The sequence below is a fragment of the Aulonocara sp. 'chitande type north' Nkhata Bay genome, linkage group LG16, assembly GCF_057382095.1.
Source record: "Aulonocara sp. 'chitande type north' Nkhata Bay isolate Kocher_YH1m ecotype deep benthic linkage group LG16, A_spYH_male_GT1.1, whole genome shotgun sequence".
Taxonomy (NCBI): Eukaryota; Metazoa; Chordata; class Actinopteri; order Cichliformes; family Cichlidae; genus Aulonocara; species Aulonocara sp. 'chitande type north' Nkhata Bay.
The window spans coordinates 39,072,224-39,094,053 of record NC_141359.1 but is presented as its reverse complement, the minus strand read 5'-3'; the positions used below and the strand labels follow the sequence as shown (position 1 = coordinate 39,094,053).

Below are 21,830 nucleotides of genomic sequence, written 5' to 3'. Positions count from 1 at the left end.
ACACTATCATGACAGTGTTCTTAATGTATGCATGGATTGATGGTCCCCATGAGTGGGAGGGGTAGAGTTAAGGTCTGGGAGTATACCACACATGTCATAGTAATGCCACTGCTAATAAATCTCAGTAATTGGCTTTAGTTTTGCAGTTCTTTCTTCCAATTTCACGTTTTCTCCGTTCTGCACAAAGCAAAGGACGCTGTGTTTCATTTATCCGTTTCTGTTAAGTGATTATTTTATGTGAAGGGGTGATGAGATGCACAGACGAAAACACTATCATATATCAGCTTCTTGCACAAACAAATGTGCAGATCAACCATCTATGCATGAGCATCAGTGTATACATTAACGTGTCGCACATTAGAGCTCTGTGATGTTCTGGTTGCAGATACATCACACATTCAGTGTCGCCACGTCCTTCCTCACCGGGGGAGCGTGGCGGTTCAATCCCTACAAACTTTGCTTTATGTTAACAAAATTAATTTGGAAGTAGATTTACAAATGTGCTTGTCCTGGAGAGGGTGAGAAAATTGTGTTTTATACATTTCCCACTCCATCATAGCACATGACCACTGGTCTTCTTTGCTCCCATTGGTTGTTGCATCAAAGTTGAGGGTCGTTAAACCCAATGCCAGCTCTTATATTTAATTGGATAGTATTCACAAATTTGCTAAATATGGCTCGTGTTTCACAGAGTACATCCCACTTAAGTAAATATTCACTCACCTGTTCGATGACTTGTTAATGCAATTACCTTATGAGCCTCTGTGCAAACCAAGCTTTAGAATGGGAGAAGAAAAGGGATTTAAGTGGCTTTGACCTAGCATAGCTGTTAGGTTGGTCTCAGTGTTTCATGCACTGCTGATCTGCTGGGGTCTTTCTGCACAGCCATCTTTAGTGTCTTCACGGTTTGAGCTGATAGGAACAGAACAGTAGCTCAATTAACCACTTTTTAGAACCAAGGTATGCAGAAGAGCATTTCTAAAAGTACAACATCTTAAACCAGGGGTGGGCAACTCCAGGTCTCGAGGGCCGGTGTCCCTGCAGGTTTTAGATGTGTCCTTGAACCAACACAGCTGATTTAAATGAATAAATTAGCTCCTCAACATGTCCTGAAGTTCTCCAGAGGCCTGGTAACGAACTAATCATGTGATTCAGGGGTGTTGACCCAAGGTGAGATCTTAAACCTGCAGGACACCAGCCCTCGAGGCCTGGAATTGCCCACCCCTGTCTTAAACCTTTAAGCAGATGGGCTACTGCACCAGAAGACCACACCGGGCGCCACACCTGCCAGCTACGAGCAGGAACTGAGGCTGCTATTCGCACGGCCTCACCAAAACTAGATTCTAGAAGATTTCAGAAACTGTTCTGGGTCTAATGAGACTCCATTTCTTAATATTTTGATGGTAAGGTCAGAATTTGGTGTAAATGACATCAAGCTGTTCAGGGTGGTGGTGTAACGGTGTGGGTCTGTGGCACTCTTTAGGACCCATAATGCTAATTAAGCGTCATTTAAATTCCACACATGTCCATCTCTTTATGATCACAGTGGACCTTACTGTCATGGCTGCTTCCAGAAGGATAACACACCATGCCACAAAGCTCAAATCATCTCTAGCTGGGCTCTGTCATGAGTTCACTGTACTCTAATGGTCTCCAGTCACCAGATCTCAATCCAATAGAGCACCTTAGGGATGCGGCGTAACGGCTGTTTCCCGCCACAGCTGCGTGATGCTGTCATATCAATATGGACCAAAATCTCTGAGGGTTTTCCAGCACCTTGTTGAATCCATACCATGAAGGAAGCATCCACCTGCTCCTAGCAGGGTGAACTTTTAAAGTTGTCCAGTGAGTGTCAATTTATGGCTATTTAAACAAACCTATTTGTAAATCTACAAAGTTGGACTTTACACACTAAACAATCCCAATCTAAAACCACAGACTTGTAAAATGTTTCTTATATTACAGTGTAGCTGCTGTAGCTGTACATTTAAAATTAACACATTAAATCTCAGGAAAACGTCCCAGCTGTGACCAGAACGTAACATTTATGTGTGTTTCCGTGTGCGTTTCTATTTTTCTGTGATAAACCTCTCGCCTGTCTGGCTCTGGAGCCAGGCGCTGTCTGTTATTTTGGACTGACCAGAGGAGCAGAGTCAATGTGGCTTCAGACCAACTGTTGTGTGGTTAGTTGGTGGTTAGATTCATGCTATGTGCTTTTTTCTGAACACAGCTTATGCAAAGATAGAAATGAGGGAAAAGTTGTTGATTTACGGGCTGCTGAACATCTTCAAACATTTTGAGTAATTAATTAGTGTGCACACTGAAGCTGCATAAACGAACACACATTTCTGCACTCGTGTATGTATAACCATGACTTTGGGCGGCAGATCTTCTCACTTTCAAACTCGTCTTGATTTTGCATCATGTTGCAGATAACACGTATATGTCTCTGTTAGTGTACGCTCATCAGCTTACAATTAATGTTTAAGTATCTGCGCATTAAGTCTGTGGCTGACTGGATGCTGTCCTCTGTGTGCTTATTATAGACACACCCCTGCTGGTGCGAAGCAGCAGTGATTCTGCCCTCAGCCCCCAACCAGCAGAGTCTGAGCCCTCCTTCAAGGAAGACAACACTTTGATGGTAAGACCCTAAGGCCACTGGAGGAAAAAAAGAGAGAACAGCACACAGAAACACACTTAAAGACCTAAAACTAAAATATAAAAATACTGTAATACTTACATTTCAAGGATTTTTCTGGTATGTATTAAAACAATACGTATATGTTCATATATATATGCATAGGAGTAGGTCTTGGCTGGTCTACCTGTGAATCAGCAGAATGGCCCTGAGCCACACCTGTGGTGTACGAGGCTAAACGATCAGTGCTTGGTCGGTGCAATAATGCTCTCCAAAGTTTTCCTCAAGCTTCAGCAGTTCAAGTTAAGTGTGGTTAGTCCAGATGTTCCTCTATTATGGAAATACACATAATGGCTGAGTATACATTTACTGTTGTTAGCTGGATATTTACGGTCTTCTTCTTCCTAATTCCTCAACAGCTCGAAAAGAACTGTGATATATTGTGTTAAATAGGCACCGGCTAACTCCTGTATGACACCGCGTACCACGGCATATTTATTAAAGTCGAACTGATTGGTATCATTAGGTTTTTCCAAAGTTATACTATCTTTTTAAAATGTATTTGAATAGCTTTTGTAAGTTATTGATTTACTCTGTCTCATCATGGGCACTGTGAGCTTCCTTCTAATGCTGTTGTAAAAGGGAGAAACGATGAGATATTTATGCCCTTGTGGCTTTTGTTGTAGCAGCAGTCCAGGGACAAATGCTAATTTTACCCCACTGCTCATAAAGCTCATAAAGAGTATAGCATTCAACGTTTATACGAGCATGCAAACGTCTAATGTTGATGCTGCTGGGGATAAGGAAAGGATAAGGAAAATTCATAATTTCTTTTCTAGTTGGAAGCATAAATGAAAGTAGTGGGAATACTTTACAGCTGGCCTGGTCTGCTGTTATTATTATGAATGTCTGGCCTTTTAATGTATGTAGGAAAGCATTATATACACTGTGCATATACACAATGATGTGAATGTAAATGCAACATCATTGCACGCACAATCCTGTCATTTAAAGTGTTTTGTTTGATGTGCGCTGCTCGTGTTTGTCATGTTTAACACACGGTTACACGTTTATAACGGCAAGCTCAGGTGTCCTGTGGGTGAATCAGTGTTGTGTGTGTGTGTGTGTGTGTGTGTGTGTGTGTGTGTGTGTGTGTGTGTGTGTGTGTGTGTGTGTGTGTGTGTGTGTGTGTGAGGCACATGTGATTAAGGTTTGGGCTGAATGGAGCGTTTAGTGTCATCATGTCTTTTCTCTGCAGACACACTTTGTCACTTCAGGCTCCGTTAACAAAGATGGATGAATACAGTTTTTCTTCCCTCTCTTTTCATTTTTTGTCTCTCTCTCTTCAAAGGTCATAGGGCAAACTCTTTTTTTTTTTTTTTTTGATCCTTTCCTCTCATGTTCCCAGTATTTTCCACCTTCTACACACTTTTTTTTTTTTTTAAACATTTTTAACATTTTGACCCAGTTTGTGTCAGAATGACTAATTTGGAGTCACAGTTAACCCAAAGTAAACACAAAAGGAGCTGCTGTAGGAATACTAACCGTTTGTTGTCTGTCATGTTTGGGTTCTTCTCTGAAGCTGTTTGCACTTTTTAGTCTCGTGATCTTCTTAAAAACAGTCAGTCTGTCCATGCTGCATTTCTTCAGTTTCCTTTCTTTGTCCTATCTGAATACTCAGACCCAAAAATATAGGATGCACAAGTGCAGCGATGACCTGATACATCTGCTTACATGTAGCGCGATAAACCCAACATCCATCTAATGGAGAACAGCTAATTTCACTAGCTTGAATTCAAATTGAACGTTGATCGAGCTCTGCCATCTTTAATCTATAACCTTCATTATCATGTTACACTGTTTATTCCAAGAGCATTGGGTAGATTATTTAAAACATATATTACACATTACTTACTCGTTTTAAAACCTAAAGAATTACTGTACTTTGTCTGCAACTCCCCATTTACTTTCTAAGTTGTGCCTTAGCGTTGCAGCCAACAACCAGTCAAACAGGCTTCGCTTTTGCAGACACGTCAGCGTCTATCAAGCACATGATCAGGACTGCAGCAGTCTGTTGGCAACCAAGGCAATCACGAGGAGGCTTTTGGTGCAGCAGCAGCAGAAACCTCTTTGCCACCATCTTAACACTGACGACTGCCAGCAGCCTTCAGCTAAACAATTCAGGAATACATATTTTTCCAGGTGAGCAGTGGTTACCAGTGGAGTCACTCACCGGTCTGTGTAAACGAAGCTTTTGGCTACAACCACATGTACACAGGTATTTTTGTAAACTGAGATTTTCCTTTTTTTTTTTGTGATCAACATTTTATTGATTTAAAACGGGGTTGGGGGGGGGGTACAGACATATACAGCACAGCTGTAAACTGCAGTAGCAAAGCAAACATTAGCAAACAAGGCATAGGGACAGCAAAGAAAAGACACAAAAACACAAAGTTAAAACCAATTATTGCCTCTTCCAGGAGATAACTCTGGATGAGAAGATTTTCCAAGCGTCAACAGTCGTGGGTCGAGCTTTATTTAATTTTGCTGTGGTATGTTCAAAACCAATAACACGGATAAGACATCGTCTCCAGAATGATTCCATACAAATGTCAGGACAGAACCATTGCTTTGTAATAGTCTTCTTTGCGGATGTAAATCCAGCGAACAACATTTTGCATTGCATTTGTTTTAAGGAGATTTCAGAGGTATCGTTAAGGAGACAAAGACCAGGATTGGGAACATAAAAAACTTCCAGTACCTCAGATAACACAGAGTTCACAAAGACCCAAAAATCGGATACCACAGGACAGTCCCAAAACATGTGCAAAAACGTGCCAGGTGATGAATCATTGCAGATGTGACAGTAATACGTAGCCTGTAGTTTCATCTGGAACCTCCTATAGGGCGTAATGTATGTTCTGTGTATGGTTTTGAAATGAATTAATTGATGCGCCAGGTTCTTAGAAGTCAAACTCAGATTAGACCACACTGTATCCCAGTCTATATTAACCTGTAGTTCTCCCAGTTCCCTGACCCAAATAGATTCAATGGGCAGGGACTTCATACCATGTTCAGCTAATTTGTTGTAGATTTTGGAAACAGAGGGTCTGCCAGATTTAGGCAGGATCCAGTCCAACATGGGATGAGAGGGAAGAGGAGAGTCCCAGGGGACACCGTATGCTTTTAAAGCTGATCTGAGCTGCAGATATACAAAGTAAGAAGATGCAGGAAGAGAAAAACGTGTCCTTAAGTCCTGAAATGAGCAAAGGCCTTGGGCGTTGAATAGATCATCAAAAAGGTTTATCCCGAGTGAGAACCAAGAGGGTTGAACAAATGGTCGGCTGCCACATAGTAACTTTAAATTATGCCAGAGTGGTGAGCTTTTACAAAATTTAACTGGAGCACCCAGCCGCCGTTCTATCTTCCTCCATACCTGTATAGAGTTGGCAATAATAGGTCCAAATTCGTTGTTGTTGTAGAGCGTATTGGCGGGAACATTAGCAAACAGAAGATCTTGTAGTCTATGCGGTGCTGCCTTGGCGGATTCGATCATTTTCCACGCAGTAGTAGTCTCTGGGTTGACCCACGTACCGATTTTCCATTTTTGTTTAAAAAAAAAAAAAAAGAACCATGTCCACAACGCAAAAAACAAAGTCAAACACTGTCAAGGACATGCCGAAGCAGCAGGTGGCGATATAATTGTAACCGTGTAGAAATGTTGGCCAATGAGAGGTCTGGAAGCCTGGGAGGGAAAGAGAACAAACTGCAGAAGATTAACAGCAAATAGTATTTTGTCTACATCTGCCATTGTAGAAATTCATCTCATGGAAACAATAACATGGCGCACATGACTAAATCTCTGTTTTCCTCGTCCACACGCAGTTTTCAAAAATCTCCACGCTGGCAGGAGTTTTTAAAAATCTCCGTTGTCAGTGAACGAAAACACATAGAAAAATCACTGTTTTCAAAAATACGCGTTTAGGTGTGGACGTAGCCTTAGTGATCGTTTTCACAGCGGCTGGCAGCAACCTCAGTGTGTGACTGAGGCCAATTTTGTCCTTGTAAAGTGGACACGCATACTTCTTTATACGCGACAGTCTTTGTCGTTTCACATAACAAATTACAACAAGTACCACACAACTCCACTGCTCAAATGTTGTGGGCCGCTCTGCAAAAGCACAAGTTAAAGATATATTTCTTTTCTATACACATGTATCCAGATAATTAAATTAATCAAGTAAAACAAGTTATTTAATGCTCTCATTTGTTAGCCTTAATGTCATTACAAATTTTTGAACCACTGAACAGCATGTCTTTATCCTGTCTTCCTTCTCTCACCCCAACCAATCACAGCAGATGGCCCCGCCCCTCCCTGAGCCTGGTTCTGCCGGAGGTTTCTTCCTGTTAAAAGGGAGTTTTTCCTTCCCACTGTCACCAAAGTGCTCGCTCATAGGGGGTCACATGATTGTTGGGTTTTTCTCTGTATGTATTATTGCAGGGTCTACCTTACAATAGAAAGCACCTCGAGGCGGCTGTTGTTGTGATTTGATGCTGTGTAAATAAAACTGAATTGAACTGAAGTGTTAAAATTCTTCATTATAAAAAAGTTTAATATATTTTCTAATGCTTTATCCCATCATTGATAATTAAATACACCTGTTCATTAATAATTGACACGCATTAACAGAATATTATAATAAATAAAATCATTATTGTGTGCTTGTTGTGTAGACATGCAGTCCTGACATGTTGTTGTGGCTTTATTTACTCAGAAAGTCCCTCCAGTCCGCTGGTTAAAGGAAGCCCGTGCTTGATTAGACTCCTGAGTAGTGATCCTTGAGCCCTTGAGATTCCTGACTGGACAAACACCCTTTCTTAATCACGCTGTTTTCCCCACAGACCTCTCTGTTTGCAGGGTTTAGTGCTTTAGGGGACTGTGGTTGGTCCTCAGAGGTGGTCAGTCTCCATGCTCGTTGTTGCTGAGGATGACCTAACATGTTTGTGACTGTGCCACATGCATTTGTCCTGCAGAGTTCAACAGCACCTGGTTGCACCTGTTGTCTCATGTCTTGTTGGTAGTTGTTGAGTTTTGTTACACTGACTTCACACAAGTGAGATGAGAAATAGACCAGTAACCCACAGCTTGGCACTCATAGTAAACTCCATAATAAATATTACGCACCTTATTGCTAATAACATTGATCTTTCCTGGAGAAATAAGGTAAGGAGTTTAGGGCCACAGATTGTGTTATTCTAAACTCAATTTCCACTCCGTACAACTAAGCTGCTGTCACTCGTGCAGCTACTGATATGAAATATTACAGGATGTCAGTAATGCAGCAGGCATTGAGGTGCTTATATATTGGTTGACCACATCAGCTCCTCAGGCTTCCCTTATTTCACACATAAAATCTCAGAACTGTAGTTTTCAACTTATATTACTCCTATTACTGTGAATTAATGTTCATCGTCTTTAATAACGACATTGTGTTACGTTAAAAGAGTCATACCCGGACCAAAATCATACCCGGATCATACTGATCCACATATACGTACACTCATCATGGGCGTGAATGTCATGGTAATTTTCTGCTTTTAATGTTGTCTTTGAGCTGTTCTTTTTACAGGGTTGGATAATTGTACAGCAGAGATTTTAAAACACAAGAATAGATGTAGTCCATGTGTCAGCGGGTCAGGAGGACCAACACATATCTGTCTGTGTGTTTGCAAATATAAACCGTTACATCAGATTTAAGTCCAACCGTTCCACCGTACCACAGCTGTAAAAAGAAATCTCTCTTTCTGCACGTTTTTCCTTCACATCTTTGTGTTTTTTAAGCCGTCGGTGCCACGCGGGTTTCCTCCATCTACCTGCTGTGCTGCAGTAACTACCATGTAAGTGCTGGAGTGCTAAATGGCCCTGTGCTGAGTGTTTTCTGAAGAAATTCTCTTTCTGTTTGTCTCTTCCTCGTACGTTATTTTCTCAGTCGCTGTCAGTCTTTTTTCGTCTCTTTCAGCGTCCCTCACTCTTCGATTCATTCGCTCGTACTCACACGTACGCGCACACGCTCAGTCACTGGCTCATCTGTCTTTTCTCAAGCAGCACGGTTCAGATAGAGGTAATGGCTCTGGGTAATTGTTCAAATTGTCACTTGGCCTTTTTGTGAGAGCGATGAGGGGAAGAAAGTACTCTTCTTGGAGTAATTCTCTGTCTTTCTCCTGTCTCTGTCTTTGCTCCTTCTCTTGGTCCCCTCTCTTATTTAATTTTGACCTGGAAAGATTTACTGGTGCAGCTCTTTCTTTCTAAATGCCAGACTCAAATGAGTACAGTACACCAAAAAACCCCACTCTTTTCCCTTTCTTACTGTCTGTCATGCTTACAGCACACAGACACACACAGGCAGGGATACATGTTGGTAAAAATGTGTTGCTCGGGCTGGGGGTGCTTATTATTGTCTAGAATACCACAGGGACACTGCAGCACTTATTTTTAATGCTACACCTGTGTGTGTGCATGTCTGCATGTCTCATCATGTCTTTTGTGCCACCTTTCATGCATGTTTGTCATTGAATTTATTTTTTCATATACACATCTATAACTGTGTTATTAACAGTGTTTGGACAGAAACTGAAAAACGTGTTTTTCAAAAGCATCATTCTAAAAACTGATGTGAAAAACATACAAAACATGAAAAAAGGGGAACAAAATGATGAAAAGTTGTACAAGTGGAGGAAAAACCCCAAACAAAGAAAAATAACACCTGGTGGAGTGAATCACAGCTAATGGGGTTAATGAGAAACATGAGTGGGTGTAAAAAGGGCGTTCCAGAGAGAGAAAGTCTTTCAGATGTGAAGCTGGGGAGGAGTTTACCAGACTGTGTGGATGCATAGTTTCAAAAATGTGCTAATAATAAACAATAATATGAAGATTTTATCATGAATTTCCATATTTGTAAAGGAATCATTACTTCCTAATGATATAACATAAACCTAAGCTCCATAAGCTGCCATCCAGACAGAAGAGATGCTGCTTACTCCAGTCAGACAATCCCGCCCAGTTGGAGCATTATGAAAGTAACTGGTGAGCAGCTGAAATCGTTAAAGAATAGCAAAATATTTGGCTTTCAAATAAAGCTTACAAAGTAACCAGAGCTGAGAAATGATGCCAGTGTTGGAATAGCAGCACAAACTGCAGCTGCAGTGCCTCTAAGTGAAGGCTGCTGAAGGCTGGCTGCAACACAAGCCCATCTCCAAAGACTCCGTCTTAACATGAGCAACTTCACAGCTTTGAAAAGGACGTTTCCAACCTGATGGAAAATAATAGTTTAGTCCTCATCCACCTGGATGCTGTGGTTAGGGGCGTGGTCCGTATGCATTGACATGTCCCTGACGCTGACCACTGTGTGCTAGGCCTGCATTTTGTTTGAAGACCACCAGGTGGCGATAACAAAAACCCCTTCTAGTCCTGTAGAAGTCTTTGGGAAGTCTTGGCTTCTGTCTTGGACTCTGTAAACACTTTGCTGCTGAGTTTATGGGTTCATTCACTTTTTCCGGTCATATTGAATATTCTCCATATTATCCATGATGTGCTTGTTGGCTAACGTGTTGCCTATCACAAGTCATCAGCCAATGAGCGAGAGGTCTGACAGTCAGACCCGAGCCTCCTTGTCACGTGTGGTTTTGGGAAACCGAGATGGGAATGGTAATGATGCTAACGGTAAAAACCAAATAATGATGTCACTGTAGCTAGTCTGTGGTTCAAACCAGTCGGTGTCTGTGCTTTTATCATCAGTTGGCCTGTTCAAAGAAGAAATGCTGCAGCGCAGTGGTGAACACGCCCCTCTCCTAAACCTTTTCCTGAGATGTAGCGGTACATGTCCACTTATCCGGGAAAGGAAATTCCAGACAGCTGATTCAGTTTATCTAGCCTCAGTGTTTTCATTGGGAGAAACCTGTATTACTCATCCGTGGACGTCTTTGTCTCCGCTGACTGCACGCCCACACAGTCCACATGGTGAACAGGGAGGAATGCTGGTTTGAGCGAGGAGTCAACCGAACCGAGGAGGGGGTCTAAGAGTAAATCTATACTATCTCACAATGCTGTGATTGCAGTCACCCCCAGATCTCTGTGAATAGTAATCATAGCCATTAGTGGTTATGGCAGTTTGTGTGTCAATGCCTGTTACACGGCCGGGAAAACCTGCAGTCAGCTGAGACTGAAGAGCTCACCTGGATGATGAAAGGTTCCTCCTGCTGAAGTCGTTGCCTCCAGATGAACTGAATCAGCGTTGGGTTTTTTTTAAGTACTGAATTAATGATTCTGTTTTGAGCTGAACTTGGTTTCATTAATTGCACTAAATGATTCTGACGTGCACTAAAAACTACATTAACACCCAAAAACACACTTCACTCAGCACGTGTGTGCTGTAGTGTGTTTCATGCTTCATTGATTCCTTTACCTGCTGCAGTTTAAAAATTTCAGCAGAGAAAAAAACATTAAAAAATAGTTTAATTAACTTAAAAAAAAAACAAATTAATGAGAAAAAATATTAAATGTTATATCTCAGTGCTTTTGTTTCCTTTGCTGTTCAGAATTAAAACAACTCCATATTTATTCCTGCACATTACCAAAGGGAAGATGGATGGCGTTGGCTTTGTCAGGTTCATACAGATGAAGACACGTAAAGTGCACACGCAGACACAGAATGCATTAATACTAATTTATCATACCGGCTGTGGTAGCATTTTCAGGGAACACTTAGCCTGATTGGTCATTCAATAATTAGTAATATCACTAATAGTTTGCAATTATTAGATTGGACCATGAACGCTAAACGCTTGCAGGCCATTTGTTAAAAGCATAGTTATTCAAGGATTATCCATCAGTGATTCAAAATGGAAAATCTGCTTCTTTATTCTACACGTTTTGCAGAACCATTAATGCTCCAAGTATTGATTAAGCTGTCCAATTCTGACAGACTAATATATTCATTTTTCCCTGCAGTAGGCCTCAACATATTTCAAATAAATCTTTGTCATTGAATAAATATATCTTTCATTTCTTATCAAGCTTTAGATCTTTCAATCATTATTTTTAATAAACTTTTACTTTGCGTCCAATTAAACTGTCCGTCTTTGTGGGAATGTCTCACATTTTCTTATAATTATTAATTCCTCTGTGGGCTGTGATTTACTGACACTGCTGAATTTGCAGCTTTGTTAATACTTCTAACCTCTAAAAACTAAATGAACTTTTATTGTTAATGTTTCAAAAAAACCTGATTATCATCATGAAAGTGAGCTAATTCCTTCAAATAAGAGCAGCGACTCCAGTTTCCAAACTGCAAGAGGTTCAGTGTCTGTAAGTAGAAGAAGTGTTCAGAGGAACGCGCTGGTGTCAGTGTGAATAATGAGAAACATTTATTCGTTCAGATTCATTTACTTGTTTTAAATTAGCCTCTGATAAGTAACATACATTGGTGGCCTTTTGTAATTAATATGTTGCTCTTCCAAAGAGACACAGAGTGAGAGAGGCTGTTACTACACACATTTATTAAATGAGACATACAATTAAGCACCAGAGGCTTTGCAGTTAATATACGAGTGACTGTTATGACAGGAGGTTACTATAATTAATGTTACCTGTCATCCTGTTTCTAATTAAGCTCACGTGACGGCATCGACAGCCAGGCCAGACTAATTGATTTGCGAGCCGCCAAACCGCAAACATATGTTTGCTATCTGTCATTCTGCGGCGAACGTGACCTTGCCTTCCTCGTCTTGTCGCGTCACCCGTCGTCTCTGACTTTACGTGTATTTCGTGACTCGCCCCGACTTTCCTCTTCCTTGCTCTTCCTCTCCCTGGTCTCATTTGTCTTCCTCTCAGCCTCTCTTCGTTCCATCTATTCCTCTCTCTGTCTCTGACAGGTGGAGTAGGTCATGTGGCAGTATTGGGGGGACTGAGGTCAGAGGTTAAAGGTCATATGAGTCCATTAGTGTCTACCACTAACGGAGAGACTTATTGACCTGCGTGTGTTTGTCTCCATATGCTCAGACAAGCATGCTCTCCAAGGTCTGATGTCCCCCTGTGATATTCACCAATATTCATATGTGAGTTTGGGTCATTCTTACAAATAATAATAAACATTTCATATAAAAATAAATCTTCAGTTCTTTGCAAGTGTAGTTTGAGTAGTTTTAGAAGTCTAAATTCTAAAAACATATTAAAATAATGAACGAAAAGTCTGTCACTAAAGACTGACTGATAATATATCCAAATGTCCAAAAGTATTACGCTTCACAAAAAATGGGATTTTGTGGATTATGAATTATGAAGTTTAAACATCTACTCTGAGGAGAAATCGACCAGTTACATTGTTTAGTTGATCCTGTTCCTGCGAGAGCTCCTTTCCACCAGCACTGACCGAAGCCCAGCCAGGTCTGCCGAGGTGCGTTTCCCAGTCTGATGATGAGACAGCTTTACAGGCAGAAGCAGTCGGGTCAGTCCTGTTGGCTGACAGACCTGTGGCTTTATGCAAACTTTACACTATGGTATAATAAATGTGATTCACACTTGCGTTTACCTTCTTCTAACAGGACCGGCTTCATATATGAATTGTTATTTGTTCACTTCACTCATTTCTTTATTCTAAACTCTGAATTTTAGACAGTTTAAATCAAAATACATAAACTTCCTTGGCTTAGTCACTCATTACACTTTTATTTAAACCGTAATTACTTAATTTGTCCACATGTCTACAGTATACATGCTCTGTGTCTGTTCTCTGCAGGCAGCTGGTCCCACTGTGGAGAGGCCAGCAGGGGTGGAGCGGCCAGCCAAACACCCCTTCAGTGGAAGGTCAGTGTGTATTTGTGTGTGTGTGACTGACTTCTGAACTAATTGCTCACCTTGATAAACATGTAAAATATATTTTAAAGAAGTGTGGTCATGAAGCTGGTTGGAGCAGAGATGGAATAATGACTCGCAGAGAGCAGCAAAGATGGTGGTGGAGCGACTGGAGGCTGCTGTTGTTTTGATTTGGTGCTTTGTAAATAAAGTTGAATTGAACTGAAAAAAGAAGAAAAAGCCTGTTAATGCCCAGGTGTGTCTCTGGATGGCTGCCGGGTGCTGAGGCTGCGGTTGAGGATAGTTCTTGTTTGTGTGCATGTTTGTCTACATTTGTGTTTACTTCTGTTTATGTGTGTACTTCTGCCCTACTTTCCCTTCATTAAAGCTGTATTCTAATCCAGATCAAGGCCATCGCAGATGCAGTGCAAAAAGCTCCATCATTAGCTCACTACAAAAGATTGCCAAAACAGGGTCAGGGTCACAAACAGAAACGCAGAAACACACTCAGTGAACGCACACGGCCACGCAGAGACCGCCACACTCACATGGGCTGAAAATAAACAGCTACAAACATGCTTGCATCTTTTTTTTTTTTTTACTTTCACAGGCAGACACACATGCAAACACTAATGAGTGCAGTAATTAAGTGTTCAGGGTGTGCAGTGCCCTGTGCCTCCTTTGGGCCTTTAGGCATGTGTGCACATGTGCTTGTTTTGGTAGTGAGGAGGGCAGGCTGCCACATTATAACACAGGGAGAAACAGTCCACAGCATACGCAGTAATCTGTAAAGTACTGCAAATCTGTGCAGGAGTGCTGACGGTGAGGCTTTAGCCAGGTGTGTTTCTGTGGTCAAGCCCTGCATTAAGCTCCTCCCTCTACAGAAGCCTGTACTGTGAGATGGTTTACATTTACACCGGAGCAGATTAGCACGATACCGTACCCTGCACTCTTGGCTTGCTCTGGGGCAGGTTACCTTACACCCATCAGTCGAGAGTGACCAATCGATTTTCTGGAAGACGGTGTCAGATTCCCAGAAAACTTTTAGGGAGCTTGTGAAGGTTCATCTGTCCCTGACGAACACCAGTAAGAAATGCAGATTCTAAGCTGCAGCTTTCTACATTGTTTTCTCTCTTTTGGCTGAATACAATTTAAAAGCAATTTCATTGTTCCATAAGCTTTAACACAGAAATATCCTGAGAACAGGCTACCTGAGCCTCGTCCTCGTTGACCTTATATCAAATTTGCAAGTAAGCCTCCTTCCCAGTTTGAATTATGTTGTATATTTGCGCTCAGGCTGTTCTACACCACTGGGATTGCAGCTAAGAGAATATGGCAGTGAGTGTCTTTATGAAAAACTGGAGCCACCGCTCATTTATTCATATTTCAGTAGGAAAATGGGAAATGGATGCTGCAATTTATTGAAACGTGCAAACATAAATAGTTTAAGGATTGTAAGAAAAACCAGAGTTGGTACAATTCTAACAAAGTTGTAAGTCGGTAAATGGTGTGAAGCCTCTGAGGCAACCTGTCGTCTGATTTTACTGCTTCAATAATGTTGAGCTCCGAGCTCTGGGAGGCCCGATCCGTGATAACGATTTTCTGTCCAGGAATGCTTTTACTGCATGTTTCAGCATGTTTGGGATCGTGCTGAAAAGTAACGTCATTGCCACCCTTTGGTGCCATTTTAGCCGCTTAGTCAAAGGAAAAGTTCTAAAATGAAAAGATTCACGACAAAAATGAAGATTCTGTGTGGAACTGTAGCACCAGCCTGTTTCTCTGTTAAAGTTCCTGTTTCATAACAATGTCGTCCTCTGATTAAAATCTAACAGGTAAACAACTTTATCTAGTTTTCTAACTTCCTGTGAATTGGCAGCTGAGGCTGAGAGATGAAGGACGTTTAAAGAAAGCCCAACATTGTTGTGGTTGATGATTCATCCCTCGAATACTGATAGTGATACTTACATTTTGCCACAGCTCGCTGTTTCTTCACGTATTTTTTGTGTGATTTATTTAGTGACGATCACAGATACGAGAAATTCAGAGCTTTCTGTCGCAGCGCAGACTTCTTGTGGGCTGACGAGGCATTCACTGCCACAACTATTCCAGAACAATCCTGCATGGCGTTGTTGAAAAGATTGCTTTGCCTAACAAAGTCCCACAGTAACTGCCTGATAATCGTGCCGTTACCTGAAAGAACTGTTTCACTCTCCTCGGCTTGTCCATTAGTTGCCGTGGCACGAATGAAAACGAGTAACTGTGCGCTTCGTTTCCTCGTTCTCTCGATTCGATCCGAACGTCTCAGACGGATTCAAACGCGTCTTTCTGTTAACGCTCGTGAAAGTGCCCACACACCCAAACAGACTGACTAATATAAAAACCAAGACAGTGAATGAGTCAGCGGCTGTTACAAAGCGATCCGTGTGCAGCGCTGACCTCCGCTAATGTAAAGTTTATTACCGAGTGCAGTTAACACTCAGTTAGGACAACATGTAGTTAACCTGTAAAGGAGAATTATGAATGTGTTGTAAGAATAATGTGCCACCTTAGCCTCTGCTTTTAAGGCTGTGCACACGCAGGAATTAGATCACACACACGTAGACGACACGGAAGCAGCCTCCGTGACAGATGTGGGCAGTACCTGCTCTTTTTTCCCGGCCTTTCTATGGCGTCCTCATTAAATCATGACTTACTATAACGCACAACTTTGCCTCCTGAATTAATGGACGGGCAAACTAAATGGGAACAACCTGAGTCTGATTACCTCTTGTGACACTTTGCCGTTCAGCGCAGTAAATATAACAGTTAATATTTAAGACACCCGCTGAGATTTGTTTTCTTTTCTCTGTAACGTTTTTTTCTCACACCAACCATCTCATCTGTGAGTAATGTAGACGTGATGTAATGGTTTCCGTGGTCGCTGGGGAAACGATCCTTGAAATTGCAAAAAAGTCCAAAATGAGAGGAGCGCAGCCATAAATACTGGAGCAGAGAGGCATACGTTAGAGGAACACGTGCGTCCCTGTGACAGAGTATGAGTTTTGTGCGCCGTGTGTGTTTTTGTGCGTGTTGTCGTCCTCCCGGAGTGTGTTTGCGTGCGAGCATTCGTGCACCTTTAAATGTGAAGCTACACCTATAAATACGGTTATGGCTCATCATAATTTTTACCGCGCTGCGTGCACACCAGAAAACTCATTACGTTTGAATCAAAATGTCCTTTTTATACAGGGAAACAGATTTACTGTAAATTGGTTTATTGAAATAGCATTTCAGCTATATTATGTTTCTTTGTGAATAAGGCAGGCAGAGTATCGGAGGTGTTTTAGAAGCTATACGAGCTGAAGAGGTAAGTAGGCTTCACCGAGTGCAGAAAACTAACTGGAAGTAAGAGGTTTAGCCTTGCTTTACCAGCGTATGAATATGTATTTGGGGACCGAACACTTCCATTCGTTGCCAGTGAATTTTACTCTGCTGGTGTTTTGATACTAATCTGCTTATTTAGTCTCTGCCTGCAGTTCAGGGGAGAAAAGTTTGAACCGAGATTGCGGCGTTGATTATTCTTATTACCGAGGGTCCTTTTATGACGCGCTGTTGTGACCTTCTTAGTCATAAGGAAAATGGAAATGATGCAGGGATAAAGAACTGGATATAAAGCCATCGTGTCTACATTTAAGTATCAGTTATATCATATTTCTTTTAGGATATTGGGATTCCTGACTGTAAGAAACCTGTTATGTTGTGAACTGAGAAAAGAAGGACAAGCTTCATATAACTGGGGGTTAAATTACACCCTCACCCTGTCACCCAGGTTTCATGTAGGCTGCAGGGAGTTACTTTGTAATGTTGGCTGTAAAATTACAAAATCTTTCTCATCCTTTAGGAACTATTTCAGTTTTCTTTGTAGCCCAAAATGGTCGAGGAGTTAATGTGAAGCGCACACGGGAACATCTTTGTCTGTGTTCATAGTACGCTATGAATGCTTTATGCTGCCATACACCAAATATCCTGGTACACTGCTTATAAAGCTTATCTACTGCAAAAGCATTCAAATTACATAAAATAGTGCCGACTGATGATTTCAGTACAACTTAAGAGTTACCGGTTCTGTCAGTAGTTAGCGAACACAAAGTAATGTATTTGAAAGCATTCCTGAATCATCCAGCTAAGAAAAACTGAGGAAAACACTTGGAGTGATGAAAGTAACGTCCAGATGAACAGACGTAGCTTTCTGGGATAAACTAACGTACGACTTATTAGCTGTAAGTGGTGTCGTCATCCTCTGTACTCAGACACGATGGCACCAAACAGGCTCTAAAAAACTTTTAAATCTAACTTCACAGGCAGTTTTAAAGCTGCGATGCTTTTTAGAGTAGGGCTCCATGGTCTAAATTAGGGCGAACACATGCAGCGTTTCACCTTTCAGCTCTTTTGCAACCCCGGCTATCGCCATCTGGTGGAACTCGCAGAGAATGCAGCTTTAAGAACAGAAAAAAATAAGAAACTTGGATTTTACGAGCTACAATGACCTTTGAAAGATGTTTGCTCAAATCAAACCAAAGTTAATCAAATGAAAACTACATTTAAAATGTAGTACTACTATTTATTATTGCTACTGTCAGGGCCGGAGTGGCTGTACTGCAAAGATTGTCTCCAATCCTGAAACTGCAACATCTGGGCACAAGTCTTTGCTCCCTCTAGACGAGCCCTGAATAATGTGGTTTTGATGTAACGATGCCAGGAAAGAGTAAATGTGTCTCCATAGGTTTATAAATGCGTTTAATATGATTCACAAGCATAAACCCAGATTTATAAATAATGTAAATGTGTGTATATTCTGTTTTTCAGCCCACCCACAAATACAGAGAAATTTGAACATCTAAAACTATAATAATTAAAGTTAAAATTTATAATCTACAGACAATATTCTGAATTTCCGCTTCACAGACTTGTTCACTTTTGAAAAGCTTCCCGTGCACGTGTCTGAAAATATTTGAGACGTTCGTTCGGCTCACTTACAGTTTGTTAAATACGCGTGCGCAAAGTTTCCTCGACATGCACAGATCGCATCGTGTGTGCATGTGACGTTTTGAGAGTCTTCCTGAATCCGTGCTCGTGCAGATAAACAACTGTAGGCTGGATTCAACTGCTAGAGGAAAACTGGGACATCTCAGCTTCCTGTGGAGTCCCCTTTCCTCAAAGACAACAGGCGCTTTTTTCCTAGATAAACAGAAAAGCTCATCACGCCTCGACTAGAAGACTCACGCTTACCAGTTACAGATGCCTGGATCTAGTTGTTCCACGTCACGTACAATATATCTACATTCAGAGATTAATCAGCATAATATTAGTGTTCGTCTGTCTGCTGTTTCCCCAGCAGAAGAGCATCCAGCATGTAGCAGCGGCTTATTTAAACCATATATGAACTTTCATAGGCGTTTTACATGTGTGTGCACAGGAAGCTCTTTGAAAATGAAATGATCACATTTGTGAAGTTTGTGTAAAAATGACCAGTATTTATTCCACACCACACTGCTCTGTGAGCAGCTGACATAACCGGGATTTGGGGCTGCTTTGCTTCCTCTGAGCCTGGACTCGTGTTTATGAAACAGCAGTGAGTTCAAAATTCTATCTTTCTGTTTTTGCGAGAAAACGCCAGGGCAGCGGTTCATGACCTGAAGCGTAGACATCCGTGTTTTAGATGAGATTCTTCAGTGTGACCTTTTAAAACAAACCAGGAATAACGATGAAGTTTTTAAGAAGGAGACGTCTGATATTCCTCCTCATCGATAGACCCAGAAAAAGTCTGATAAAGGTTGATTCCCTTCATACTCCTGCACCAGTTGTAGGGTTTTCCTCCCAAAGGTAACGTGTCTGTGTAGGTAATCCAGGTGAAACCTCTTCAGCAGCCGTCGCTTTGCTTTCCAAGCACCTTCGATCTGATCGAGGTTGTTACTGTGACAAACTCATGTTTATTGCACTTTGCTCTTATGCATTAAATACTATCTCTGCTACTTTTGTTTGTGAAGGCTCTCATTTATTTTATACTTTGAGTTCTTGTGTATTTTCTCACACTTATCTGTAGTATTTTTGTGTATTTTCACTGCCTTGCATTTACTCTGGCGCTCTGCGCTTGAAAGACTGGCTTTGAGGGGAAAAAGGAGGGAGAGAGAGAGCAGGATAAATAAGAAGAGGGATGAGACGAGAGGGAGGAATGCATAGAGAGGAAGAGAGCGCTTTGGTAATGCACATCCTCTGTTTTTGTTATTTCTCCTCTGTGTCTGTCTTTCATAGCGAGGATCAGTGAAGTGGCAGGTGGATAAAGGGAATACCTGCTCTCTTCATCTCTCTTTCGCTCCCCTCTCTTTGCTTTTTGCCTCTTTTTTTTCTGTCTCTTGTTCTCTCGTCGCGCTCCCTCTCTCCTTTCTCGAGTCTCACCCATTTTGTCTCTCCCTTTCACCCCGACTTCATTTTTTGCATTGATGCAGCCTGTCAAACATCTCACAGAAGAAAAAACGAGAAAGGAAATGCAAATGGATCTGAAGTGTTTGTGTGCGTCGGTGTGTTTGTGTGTGCGTGCCTGTGTTGTAGTTAGTGTTAGAGATCAGAAGCGCAGCAGCAGGAAGGATAGAGGGAGGGGTGGATGTTATTTTCCCTCTTGTATTAATTCTTTTCATTAGCCCTGTCTGATTAATTCAGTGCCTCCTCCCGCCTTCATTTCATTTTACTTCTAGACCTTGGTTGCTCGCTACTTTCTTTTCTCCTTTGTCCCTGTTTTTCTCCTGTTATACATCAGTGTTACTTTTCCTTCCTCTTCCTCTTCCTTTCTCCTTTCATGCCGTGTTCAGACTGATTCTGTGATGTGAGAAGGGCGGTATCGGTTGCTTTCTGTGACCAAGGCTGAAAAATCTCAGTAAGTGTTTGTTTTAAATAAAGTTAAGTTTATTATTGTGATCACTAATGCAGGAAAACATCTCAACTTTACATTGTCATTCATAACACCAACGCAAATCTACTCAGCCAATCACATGACAGCAACTCCGTGCATTCAGGCATGCAGACATGGTTAAATCAAAAAACTACTCTGAGCCTCTCTGAGCACACAAAACCTCAGAGCAGTGTTTCCAGCACCTCGTTAAATCTGTGCCACGATGATCAAACCGGCTGACGCGTGTAACGCAGTTCAAAGTGTACCTAATGAAGTGGCAGGGGCACGTATGCTGATGAACTGTCCTCTAATGCTCAAAATTTCAGTCATCATAATGACATATACTCCTGCACCGTTCCCCATACTAAGTCTAACACCCTCCTGGGTGAAGGCCGTCAGTGGGGTCCTCCAACGTCCTTGGTCCTGGCTTTACTCTCATGATCTCAGTTTTATCTTTGTGGATGTTCAGTCGTACAGCTGCTTGTGCGCTTGTCTTCTCTTGCGTTTGCTGGTGGTTGCAAGATAGTAACGACAAATCTTCAAAAATAATTGTAAAAAAAAACTGAAATCCAGGTGTTCCAGCTGTGTCCACTTCACTCCGCTTCTTCTTCCTTCTGTGATTTTCTTCTTTAACCCGTCAATCACTCACAGGTTATCCCTTTCTTGTATTTTGCTCGTTTGTGTTGTTGTGTTTTGCACATCTCTGTTGCTTGTGGGGCTCGCACACAAGAATTTCACTCGCATGTGCTGTGCCAGTGTGCCTGCACATGTGATGTGACAATAAAAAGTGATTTGATTTGATTTGATTTGATTTGATTGGGAATGGTGATAGCAGGCATGCTTGTCTCACCCCAGTCTGGATCTTAAACTCATTAGGAAGTTAACCGACTTCATTGGTACTACAAGGTTCCCTGTGCACACCATCCAAAGCCTTTTCATAATCCACAAAGTTGACTTACGCTCGAGTTCAGCTCAGTTGACTGTTCAAGGATGATGCGCAGGGTGGCAGTCGGGTCAAGACAGGATCTGTTTCTTCTAACTGTACATGGAGTAATCTTTACTGTAAGCTTGAAAAGGCACACTCCATTAATGCTGACTGCATTTATTTCAGGATCCAGAGATGTGACTGGTTTAGATGGGATATGTTATCCTTCCAGTTGATTCCATGGGCCTGTCTCATTTGGATCAGCCACAAAAATGTCCAGGAGTCACCCTAATCACATGTAATCATATGTCATTATACGGTCATACGACCGGTCATACCAGAGCTTATGACCATGTCATGACCTCTGGTATGACCAGTCGCGGTCTGGGACAGCAGCTGTGGTAGCACCAACCCCATCACTTTACATTTCCTTATTAACATACAACACAATGGTGTGCTTCAACAACACATGGAGAAATGGTATGTGTGTAAT

At 41.6% G+C, this 21,830-nt stretch overlaps 1 protein-coding gene across 6 annotated transcripts in view; it reads left to right on the top strand.

The window, feature by feature from the left end:
* LOC147312090 (partitioning defective 3 homolog B-like) overlaps positions 1 to 21,830 on the top strand; it is a 219,468-nt gene that overhangs the window by 56,933 nt on the left and 140,705 nt on the right. For all 6 annotated transcript variants that reach the window (XM_086267748.1, XM_086267747.1, XM_086267746.1 and 3 more), the window contains 2 exons: positions 2,547 to 2,641; positions 13,432 to 13,499. In XM_086267748.1, coding sequence (XP_086123874.1) covers positions 2,547 to 2,641; positions 13,432 to 13,499 — 163 coding nt within the window. The remainder of the gene's footprint in view (positions 1 to 2,546; positions 2,642 to 13,431; positions 13,500 to 21,830) is intronic.